Here is an 11,605-nt window from a genome sequence, read left to right on the forward strand (position 1 = left end):
TAATTTTAAGGGTTAAATGTAATAAATAAAATTATATATTTTTCCTTTTCCCTTTTTTCCCATAATTATTAATTCTTAGATGTCGTGGATTCGAGACTTACGCTTACATGTTGTTTGTTATTTAAGAGGTAAAATATTTGGACTCAGTAGATTACATTTGTAGATATATGCAGAAGAAGAGTATATGGATTAAGGGACTGTTTGTTTACCTCTTAATTGAGAAATTAAGAGACAGTCTCTTAAAAATTCAGATATAGGGTGTTTGGCAGCATCTTATTTTTTACCTCTTAAACTCAAAAAAACCTCTGAATTTTTCAGACTTGGCGTTGTATCTGAAAAAATAAAAGGGCACACTCTTTCCTGTTTTGCCTAAAAGTGTATTCCCTCTCCTCTGTTCTATTTCACGAGACAACATCTTCTTCCCTCCTAACCATCTCCGACGACCTGCAACCCTTCGCCTCTACTCTCGCCACCGGCCAGTCACCGCCTCCGCCAGAGCCGTTTCCTGCGACGCCGCTGCTCCGCTCTCCATCCCTGTTAATCTCGTCGATAACAACATCAGGTACGCCACCGCCTGCTCCGCCCTCCATCCCCGTTAATCTCGTCGACAACAACATCAGGTAATGGTTCTCTAAAATCGACTTTCTTCTAGGGTTAATTTAAGAACCTATTTCTGAAATCGGTATTGGATTGAAGTCTACACTTGAAATCGTGATGCTCTTTAGGGTCTTGGTGGTTTTTTTTTTTTACTGTGATGTTGTTTTTAGTATTTATCTTTTCGGTGTGCTGGATTGAAGTCTACACATGAAATCGTATCCCCTAATTTGTTGTTACCTTTGACACATGATTTTGAAGACTGATTCCTTTCCATAGGTTGTTAGGATTGTTATTTTTATGAAACTTGCTATGGTTTTTTCTAGTATCAACAAGTGTATTTTTGGAATCAATGGTCTTGATTTTTGCTAATGGAAAGTTGTTATGATTCTGAATCATTAGAATCAAATCATAGGTTTTAAATCTTTATTGACTTATTTTTGAAAATGGGTATAACAGGTTGATGATTTCATCAGCATTGGGTTTGCTTAACAGGTTGATGTGTTGTGATGAATGCATAATAGGTCGATTTGAAGATACTTCATGAAACTGAAGATCTTGCTGGCAATTAATTATTTTTTATACGTTACAAAATGGTTGGTTTCACATGGGGATATTAAACGGGAATGAAATTTGGCTGATCGGACTATTGTAACAAGAAGTAGCATTATATTTCTAGTTATTAGATTATTATTGCATTATATTTTTCTATTAAAAGATTGAAAATAGAATGATAAAACTTGTTATAGTTTTCAAAGTATGATTCCTTAATAAGAAAAAGGTTGAAATTATGTTGTAATTAAAAGAAATCATAAAGAAGGGTAAAATTGTCATTTTTATTATTCAGCACAACAAATTCAGAAGTTCCAACCAAACAGCATTTGAAAATTCAGATCTTAAAAATTCAGACCTCTTAAAAATTCAGCTATTAAAAATTCAGATCCTATCAAACAGCCCTTAAGTCAAAAAGAAAAAAATGTTGTTTTTTTATAGTTTGCAAGTTGTTAATATAAATCAATTTTTTTGAACTTAAAAAAGTTTTTCTAACACTAAAATTTAAATAAAATAATTTTCCTTAAGTATATATGCTTTATTGATTATAAACTAAATAATCACTAACCGACTTTTAATAAATTTAGTCTAAATGTTACTTTAATTTTGGTTAAAAGACCATGACAAAAAAAGTGAAAGTAGTTATTTTAACGATATGAATATTTTTCCTTTTTAATTTGGAAATCTTTTTTAGAAACCGACACCTAAATATTAGGGTTAAATGCAAAAAAGATGTTAGAAACAAACAGCCCCACAAATATTATTTTTTCCCAAAATATAGCAAGATATAAGGAAAAAAGAATTGGGTTGAAACAGAATAATAACCCTATAATCTAAATATTAAAAAGAACTGTTGGAAGTTTTGTTGAGAATTCGATAAACGTTCAATCACGCTCAGTCCCCTAGTTAAAGGTTTCTTTTTGAAACCGGAGTCAAAGTGAAGTCGCAAGTAGATTAGAAAGATCGAGACTTTAGGACGATGGGTTTCATCGGAGATTCGATCGCTTCGTTGAAGTCCATTAAAGTCAGACAAGCCTTAGAGCAGGCCATCACTCTGGGTAAGCTACCTATCTCTGTCCATAAAATGTAACCTAGATGTATAGCTTTACTGTTTGATTTCTGCTGCATATGATATGAGAATTCTGTTATCGCCATTTTCGTTATCTGGATTCTTCCGTTCTTAAAATATCGATCAGATTTTTTATACCCTTTGTTGTATCGGTGTAGAATGTTGCTTCCGAATTAGGGCTGGTTCTTATCATCCCGAAAATGTGCAAGGTTAATATGGCAGGGAACGTGGATGAAAACTTAACTTAGAAAGAATGTATCAAGAATAAAGGATTTTAATTTGTTTTTTGCGTTTGAATTGGGAAATGCAATCAACCCTAGTATCTTAATATATATCTGTGAAATGCAAATCCTTACAAGCAATCGACATTAGAAGTCAAGAAACCGAACTTTGGTTTCATCGACTCATTTCATTGAATTTGTTGTATCGACATCATCTGGTTTGAGCTCTTTGGTTTTCAAACTTATGGAGAAAACCTAAATTTGCATTAACGGAGCAGTTTCAGAGCACTCTTTGTGTATAACTCACAACTTGAAGTTTTTATATTTGTGAGTGGGATTCTAGTTCCAATCAAGATTGTTTCTTGAAATAACTTGAATTACTATCAGTTGTTTTTATTAACATGGTGTAAGAAACGACCTATTAAGCTTAATGGTGACATGCCAATGTAAAATAAAAAATGTGACTTGATATATTGATTTTTTATCAGATTAGTTAAGTTAAGATACATTTTGGTTTTGACTTCAGGTATGATTGTTTCATCTGCACTAATTCTATGGAAGCTTTTGATGTGTGTGACTGGTAGTGAATCACCTGTTGTAGTTGTTCTTTCTGAAAGCATGGAGCCTGCATTCCAAAGGGTAAGTTTGTCCAATTAACTTGGTAAGAATTCTTTTAATTTCTTCTTCATATATTTTCTTGAAACTGATGCCCATTTATATTTTATATTATCAGGGAGATATTCTGTTCTTACGAATGGGTGAAGACCCTATTCGAGCAGGTGAAATTGTTGTGTTCAACATTGATGTAAGACTTCCAATTTCTTTTTGTTACCCTAATTATTTATCACCCTTATCACTTTTCTTATTAATCTCTAAGCTTCATTTTTTTTTTAATAAATTTCATTCAGCGTCGCGAGATTCCCATTGTTCATCGTGTGATCAAGGTATATTACATTTTTATAACCCTTGAGTTTCCACCAAGTAACATGATGTTTCTTTAACTGTATATATATTATTGGTTCTTTTTACAGGTTCATGAACGTAATGATAGAACAGATATTGATGTGCTTACAAAAGGTATTATTTTGTATAAATTTAGACCAATTCTCATGCTAAGTCTTCTTTTATGACAATGTCTTTCTCAATCTTTCTCAGGGGATAATAATGATCAGGACGACCGAGTTCTATATGCGCCAGGTCAGCAATGGCTTCAAAGGCAGCATATCATGGGTAGAGCCATTGGGTAAGACCAACACGTTTAGATTCAGTATTATATTTGGAAGTCATACTATAAAGTCAACCAGTCAACTATCTACTTTGTTTCAAGATCTAAAAGCACCATTTATTTGCAGGTTTTTACCTTATGTTGGTTATGTAACAATAATAATGACTGAAAACCCCATTATAAAGGTATGTATACTTTCTGATTTTTCAAAGTATAATAATGTTGTGACTTGTTATAGTAAAAAACGATTGTATAACTACAATGCTATAAAATGGAGAAAATAGAAAGTCCATTGCTATTTTTTTTGGTTTAGACCCACTTCTGATTGATGTTGGCTTCTTTCAGTATGTTCTTATTGGCGCTTTGGGTTTACTGGCGCTTACATCCAAAGATTGATAACCAAGATTCCAGAAGTTTCCAGAAACATTCCTTTTATTCACACTTTTTTTTTTTTTTTTTTTTTTCATACCCATATTTATCCGAGGTTATTTGTCAATTGAGAATAATGGTTCTGAATAGATTCAATCCTAACATCATGAAAATCAAAATTCCAGCCATTTGATTTTGGACATTCTTTTATATATATATAGACACACACACACACACTCATTATGTATGTGTGTGTGTAGAAGAACCCATAGTGACAAACAAGTATGGTGAACAGGGTTCCATCACCTACAGTGAAACCGTTAAAAAATTACTGGTTACGATCAAAAGGGGGATGAATAATAGTTTACATTATGTTGAAATAGTATAAAATAAAATTACAAAAATTGTCTATAGATAATAGCAAGGAAATATAAAAATTGCATAAATTACCCATGTATAATACTGTAGAAAAATTATAGAAATGGTCCAAATGTGTAAAATCAAATTATATAAATGGTCCATATGTAATAGTAAAACTACAGAAACTGTCCATATATCTTTAATCTTTGTAGGAGATAACATTTAGTATTAGTTAGTTAGTCAAAAATAACTTTTTGTACCTATAGAATTTATGAACTTTCACTCCAACATACATGTTTAAAACCCTTGTTTTGCATAAGATCCTACATCTCTTTTAAAACAAATAACAAATAATTATTAATGAAAAAATGAAAATAATGTTAATCATTAATTAAAAATAAACAACTAATAGTTACTATTGTCTATTAATATTGAGTTTGATAATATACCAAACTAATAATAATTTATTATAGGTCATATTTAAAAATACGAATTCTAAATAATACACAATATATATATTTTGAATAATTGTCGAAGTGGGTTGCCTAGTGGGCAAGCCCGTGAGCAGTACCTACACGTGGCAAGAGATGACTTGCTGAATGATGCAACTGGATGGCAGCCCGATTAAGGTTGAAAACTGAAGCAAATGGAAACTGTTGTGACATCTTAGATAAAACTTTAGTGACTTTTATAGTTTTATTGCATTAAGTCGTTTAACCCTTGATTATTACTGTATATTAAATAAAATGTGTAATTCAATTCAAATATTAATATTAAAAGAATTGTTAAGAATTCCATAGACGTTCAATCACCCAACCCCTGTTAAAGGTTGATTTATGAAATCGGAGTCAAAGTGAAGTCGGAAGCAGATTAGAATTTAGAAAGATCGAAACTTTAAAAACGATGGGTTTCATCGGAGATTCGATCGGTTCGTTGAAGTCCATTAATGTCAGACAAGCATTAGAGCAGGCCATCACCCTGGGTACGCTACCCTATCTCTTTCTAAAGCATGTAACCTAGATGTGTATACCTTCACTCATTCATTTCTGATTTCTGCATATGATACGAGAATTCTGTTATCCCCATTTTCATGTATTTTGATTCTTCTATTCTCAGATTTTTTAAACTTATGGAGAAAACCTAAATTTGCATTGAAGGAGAAGTTTCAGAGCATTCTTATCGTATAAAATTAGGAAGATAAAGCATCAACACTCTTGTATAACTCATAATTTTAAGTTTTTATATATGTGAATGAAACTCTGGTCTAATCAAGATTGTTTGTTAAAACAACTGAATAACTATTGGTTGCTGTTTTTTTTAATGGTGTAAACAACAATCTAGATTTAAGCTTAATGGTGACATGCCAATGTAAAATGTGTCTTGATATATTGATTTTTTTATCAGATTACTGAAGTTAAGATTCATTTTGGTTTTGACTTCAGGTATGATTGTTTCATCTGCACTAATTCTATGGAAGTTTTTGATGTGTGTGACTGGTAGTGAATCACCTGTTGTAGTTGTTCTTTCTGAAAGCATGGAGCCTGCATTCCAAAGGGTAAGTTCGTCCAATTTATTAATCTTCTTTTTGACTTGTGGATGTACAATTTTTACAGAAATCTTTATAAGTTTCCACATCAAGCAACTAACTTGGTAAGATGTATGAATTCTTTAATTTCTGCTTCATATATTTTCTTGAAACTGATGTCCTATTATATTTTATATTATCAGGGAGATATTCTGTTCTTACGAATGGGTGAAGACCCTATTCGAGCAGGTGAAATTGTTGTGTTCAACATTGATGTAAGACTTCCAATTTCTTTTTGTTACCCTAATTATTTATCACCCTTATCACTTTTCTTATTAATCTCTAAGCTTCTTCATTTTTTTTAATAAATTTCATTCAGCGTCGCGAGATTCCCATTGTTCATCGTGTGATCAAGGTATATTACATTTTTATAACCCTTGAGTTTCCACCAAGTAACATGGAGTTTCTTTTTATTCATTTGCTAATTTGAAGTGTATATATATTATTGGTTCTTTTTACAGGTTCATCAACGTAATGATACATCAGATATTGATATTCTTACAAAAGGTATTACTTTTTATAAATTTAGACCACTCCTCAGTTAAGTGCTCTTTTATAACAATCTCTCTCTCTCTCTCAGGGGATAATAACCCTACAAATGACCGAGGTCTATATGCACCAGGTCAGCAATGGCTTCAAAGGCACCATATCATGGGTAGAGCTGTTGGGTATGAGCAAAACATCTGTCACATCACATGCTTTAGATTCAATAAATATTTGGAAGTCATACTATAAAGTCAACCAGTCAACTATCTTTTTGGTTTTTTATACTATTTCCAAGATATCTACTTTGTTTCAAGAACTAAAAACACCATTTATTTGCAGGTTTTTACCTTATGTTGGTTATATTACAATCGTAATGACTGAAAAACCCATTATAAAGGTATGTATACTTTCTGATTTTTCAAAGTTTATAGTTGTAAAAAAAAAGAAATTGAAAGTATAATGCTATAAAACATAGAAAATAGAAAGTACATTGCTATTTCTTGCATTTAGTCAATTTTGATTGATGTTGGCGTCTTGCAGTATGTTCTTATTAGTGCTTTGGGTTTTCTGGCTCTTACATCTAAAGAATGATAACCAAGATTCCAGAAGTTTCCAGTTCTATACACATATTTATCAGAGGTTAATTGGCAGTTGAGTATAGTGGTTCTGAATAGATTCAATTTTAACATCAAGAAATAAAAACAGTCATTTGAGGTTGGATGTTATGTTAGTTATAGCTGCCTATTTTTTTCATTCAAGTAGAAGAAAACTAAATTTGTTGGGTTTTAGGTGTCATTTATAAAGATTTTTTAAAGTTTTAGTTAACAATCAAATATTTTTATTCAAAAACAATTCCACTTGACATTATAGTTTGTTCAAAACACATGTAAGAAGAGAGGTGCTATATGCTAAGACTACTTATAGTGGTAGCTTTTGGCAAAACTTTTTACTATTTGAAAAAGTCTTTTTGATAGTTTTTAACCATTGAAAATGAAAACTTTTTTTAATAGGTTTGGTAAAGTATGCCCACTTATTTCTTTTATAATTTTGTCTTTTTTGGCATTTACTTTTAATAACATTTCATTTTCCACCTTACTTATAATGAACAAACTTGAAATAAAGTTATATAATTAAATGAACAAACTTGAAATAAAAAATATTTTAAAAAAGTTATATAATTAAAAGTACTAGTCATAACTTTCAAAATAACACAAATAGAAAGATTAAAAAAACATTGTGCTACATTGATTTTTTACATTTATTTAGATATTAATGCCAATTAATATTATTTTTCTTATGTATAAAATGACAAATTATTTGAGAAGCTTTATATAACATTTAAACAGATAATGATGAATAAGTTAAAAAAAAAACATTTGAAAAGGTGTAACCATTTGTGAAGGTTTGTGACAATATGTTTTTATTAAATAATCTTCTAAATATTTACAAATTACTCCGCCCTTTAATCTTACAAAATGTAAAAGGATACTAATATAGCCTTAAAATGGGTGTTAAGCCCCAAACATGAAACCTTGATTTGTTCAACATCTAGTTACGATGTTCTTGAATCGAAACTTCAATGCATTTAAGTGGTTATATTTTTTCCCCATTAAGTTTTATATTTAGCTGAATTGATAATGTTTGCCAGATAAACATGTGATATACATGATGTCTATTTATTTTTCAGGCTAAATGAACTCAACTGTGTATTTAAGTAAATGTTCATTTTACCATTGAATTTAAAAATAATAGTACATAAAAAATGACTTGCGGTGTATCCTAGATAATAGTGGGACATTCTCGGTGAGTAACATGCGGAAAAAGATTGCATAAAATTTTTCCCCATCCCCCTCTTGCGCTTCAACCAGCTTTGTCTTCAAATGGAAAATTACGTTGCTAGGAATTTTTATATTATACTTAAAGCTCAAAAACTAAAACTTTAAAAGTACAAGTATTACTTAGAACACACATCTCAAAAACTAAAACTTTAAAAGTACAAGTATTACTTAGAACACACCTCTAATTAAAATACTACGGAAGCTTTGATACAATGGTAGTGGTGGTGATTGTAGGTGAATGGATTCGATGATCTAAAACTTAGAACTTATGCCCTTATATAGATGGGCTTACAAACTATTGGACAAGAATAAAAACGTAAGCGATGATGTTTAAACAAAGGCCATTATTTAATTTGTTACATGTGGCCGTGACCGACAATCTTGATAATTATAAAGATACTTTTAACAAGTGGTGGAGACTTCTTGATGATTTTTGAACATCCAAACAACTCAACTTTTGAAAACCCGTGATATGTGAAATAATTTCACATACGAGCCCTTCTAGCTTTTGGATAAAGGTATGGATCCATGAGACGATTCAATTTTATCGTTTTTAGACAATAATCATCCTAAGGTATCTCCTAATAAAGTCAATTGTTTTATTTGGTGAGCATTACAAAAGAAGATCCCTTCAGCGGTGGCGTTACGATCTCGTGGTATTGACCTCACGACGCTTACATGCGGTGCATGCATCAATGAATCCGAGTGTGCAGATCATATACTACTTCTATGCCCATTTGCTCGGATAAAATCCTTTCTTGATGTGGTGTGCAACAAAACTCATTCACCTCTGTGGGTGAACTGTTGGAATATGCAAACGGATGGGGTTGAAATTTAAAGACGAGAAAGAGATTCGTTACCGTATGTCACAGACTTATCTGGAACTTATGGAAACTCGGGAATGATCGCGTGTTTAAAGGAGTTTTCGCAAAGCCCGCAACTGGTGTTGAAGCCGTAAAATCAATGATGTATTTCTGGTTAAAATTCAGGGGTAAACAAGTAATGTGCACCTGGGAAGAATGATCAACAGATCCGATTTGGTGATGTTTTTAATTTTCATTTGTCGTTCTTTTGTTTTTGTTTTAGTTTGAACAATGTTCTTTTCTGTTGGTTTGTTCATTCGCTAGTTTCTTGCTAGTCGTCGGTTCTTTTTATAAAAATTGCCGTTTTAAAAAAAAAAATAAACAATACACCATAACCTTTTTATATATTGAACAATACAAAATATCAAAAATATTTAAAAAAATAAGCATTCCAAGTCATTACATGTGTCTAGTTATTTTAAATCAAATTATAAAAAATAAAAAAGTATTATATGTGACGCTTCCTGAATTTGGGTTTTTAGAAATGCATCAACATTGTAACATGTTATCTTATAGTTTGGATTTCTTTAAAAGTAATTTATAAAATATTTGCTTTTCAAAAATGCATAAAAATATATTCATAAAATAAATCAAAATGTAAAAAAAAAGACAATTGCAAAAATAGTCCATGTGGTGTGCAATTTTTGGGGGTTTTAGTCAAAACCTCGACTTTTTTGGATTGATGGTCATTTTGGACTGGTTTACATGCAATTTGGTCCCTGTCCAAACTAAAAAGACTATTATATCCTTAATGAATTTAGTTTTCATTTTTCTTTAACTTTTTAAAATTATTATTATTAAATATAAAAATGGGATCACCTCTCTCTCTCTCTCTCTCTCTCTCGTATATAATCATCTTCTTCTTAAAAAAAAACCCACACAGCTTCTTGTCAAAATTAAAACTCAGACAATTTCACACATACAGACACATTGTGGTCTCTCATCTTCTCAATCAATACACACATACACTTAATGGAGAAAGCTTTAGTGACCTTATCTCTCCCCTTTTCTTTCTTTCTTTCTTTCTTTCTTTCTTTCTTTCTCTCTCTCTCTCTCTCTCTCTCTCAATCGGACACTACATCCCAAAATACATACCACAACATTCATCTTCTTCAATCTCATACATCAATCTATCTTCTCCTCCACCACTGCAAGATTCATGTCTAAATAACATTGAATCATTGACAACAATCTGCAAGATTTTGGTACTTATTAGCAATTCGATGATTGGTATGAAGAATAATAGGCATACTTGATGGGGGCAACTTATGTTGCTGGCGACGGGAAAAGGGACCTCTGATCCTTGGTTTTCATCTGATTGAGAAGGCTAATCACGAACGAGGCAGTGACAGGGAAGGCTCGGGGGTGGTAACGAAAGCAGCAAGGGCTGCTTAAGTAGCTCCTGCGCTTCTTCTGTCACGGAAGGAAGGTGCCAAGGTGGGAAATCAAAAAGGGGTTGTCGTCTCCGATGTTTTCTCCGGGGAAACACCCACTTCGGTGGTGGGTTCAAGCCAGGGAACGAAGAAGAAATGGAGGATGAAAGGGGGAAAGGCAACAACGATCACAATAGTCTTCATGAGGGGAGTTCAATGACTACGATCGACAGGTGGAAAGGATGGAGCAACAAGGGGCTGTTGTCTCGAAGTCTCGTCGAAATTGGCCATCACCCGAAGGAGAAGACATGAGAAGTAGAAGAGGCAGTTGCCTCCTGTTCTTCTTCTTGATGACAACAACAAAATTGAATGAAAAGAAGGGTGTTTGGAGTTGGTTTATCTCATCAAAGCTTTGGGTGTGAAGAAGGAGAAATGGGTTCGAGATTTGGGTTCTTATTTTGGTTTACAACTTCGATTTTCATTAGAACAATGGTGGTTTCAAGGTTTGATCGGGGGAGAAAAATGATCGTCAAATGTGGGTGCTGCACACACACACACACACAGAGATAGAATGGGGTGTGGGCCCCATTTTATTATTAATAAAACATTAAATTAAATAGAAAAAAAATAAAAAAATATATCACAAGGGCAATTTAGTCATTCAATTTTCGGAGGGACCATTTTCATATACAAACTAGTCCAAAAGGACCACCAATCCAAAAAAGTCGATGTTTGGACTAAAACCCCCAAAAAATACATACCACATAGACTATTTTTTCAATTTTGTCAAAAAAAAGAAGAATCTACACCAAATCAATCAATCCAAATGTGTATGCAATGAAAACAGTTTAATATGCTTTTGGTGAATGAAATACAATACTCTCTAATAAATAAGGAACTTTTTGACACATGTTGTGACAACCCGATATTTCGAATCAATATAATGACCTAAAAAGTCAAGAATTGTAATCTCTTCTGATATAATGAAATTATCGTCAAAAATAAAATGTTCAAAAGTCATCTACTGGATTTCATAAATGATAAATATCGTGTCCAGGGTTTCAGAAATA

At 32.1% G+C, this 11,605-nt stretch overlaps 2 protein-coding genes across 4 annotated transcripts; both read left to right on the top strand.

Annotated features, from left to right (window-relative positions):
• Nucleotides 1-1,982: 1,982 nt before the first annotated feature.
• Nucleotides 1,983-4,226, top strand: LOC111907439 (uncharacterized). Its single transcript, XM_023903206.3, has 8 exons — nt 1,983-2,204; nt 2,963-3,075; nt 3,170-3,241; nt 3,345-3,380; nt 3,468-3,513; nt 3,592-3,679; nt 3,789-3,846; nt 4,007-4,226. Exons 1-8 carry the CDS (start codon nt 2,126-2,128, stop codon nt 4,055-4,057), a joined length of 543 nt encoding a protein of 180 aa, XP_023758974.1. The 5' UTR covers nt 1,983-2,125; the 3' UTR covers nt 4,058-4,226.
• Nucleotides 4,227-4,378: 152 nt separating this feature from the next.
• On the top strand, nt 4,379-9,369 carry LOC111907440 (uncharacterized). 3 transcript variants are annotated; one of them, XR_002855570.3, is made up of 9 exons: nt 4,379-5,372; nt 5,833-5,945; nt 6,119-6,190; nt 6,295-6,330; nt 6,437-6,482; nt 6,556-6,643; nt 6,801-6,858; nt 8,534-8,817; nt 8,922-9,369. XR_002855570.3 is itself a non-coding variant. In XM_023903208.3 (8 exons), the coding sequence occupies exons 1-8, from the start codon at nt 5,294-5,296 to the stop codon at nt 8,579-8,581; spliced, it is 540 nt and encodes a 179-aa protein (XP_023758976.1). In that variant the 5' UTR covers nt 4,379-5,293; the 3' UTR covers nt 8,582-9,369. The 3 variants fall into 3 exon arrangements, 2 of the variants coding, with proteins under 2 accessions (XP_023758976.1, XP_023758975.1); XM_023903208.3 differs by having other exon boundaries at nt 8,534-9,369; XM_023903207.3 differs by lacking the exons at nt 8,534-8,817; nt 8,922-9,369 and adding an exon at nt 7,002-7,323.
• The last annotated feature ends 2,236 nt before the right edge of the window (nt 9,370-11,605 follow it).

Source organism: Lactuca sativa, chromosome 4 (genome assembly GCF_002870075.4).
Source record: "Lactuca sativa cultivar Salinas chromosome 4, Lsat_Salinas_v11, whole genome shotgun sequence".
In the NCBI taxonomy this organism is placed as follows: domain Eukaryota; kingdom Viridiplantae; phylum Streptophyta; class Magnoliopsida; order Asterales; family Asteraceae; genus Lactuca; species Lactuca sativa.

Coding starts and splice junctions, on each gene's coding strand:
- LOC111907439 (XM_023903206.3), top strand. CDS start 2,126: ATGGGTTTCATCGGAGATTCGATCGCTTCGTTGAAGTCCATTAAAGTC. Junction 3,514..3,591: donor TATTGATGTGCTTACAAAAG/GTATTATTTTGT, acceptor AATCTTTCTCAG/GGGATAATAATGATCAGGAC. Junction 3,680..3,788: donor ATCATGGGTAGAGCCATTGG/GTAAGACCAACA, acceptor ATTTATTTGCAG/GTTTTTACCTTATGTTGGTT.
- LOC111907440 (XM_023903207.3), top strand. CDS start 5,294: ATGGGTTTCATCGGAGATTCGATCGGTTCGTTGAAGTCCATTAATGTC. Junction 5,946..6,118: donor TGGAGCCTGCATTCCAAAGG/GTAAGTTCGTCC, acceptor TTATATTATCAG/GGAGATATTCTGTTCTTACG. Junction 6,331..6,436: donor TTGTTCATCGTGTGATCAAG/GTATATTACATT, acceptor TTCTTTTTACAG/GTTCATCAACGTAATGATAC.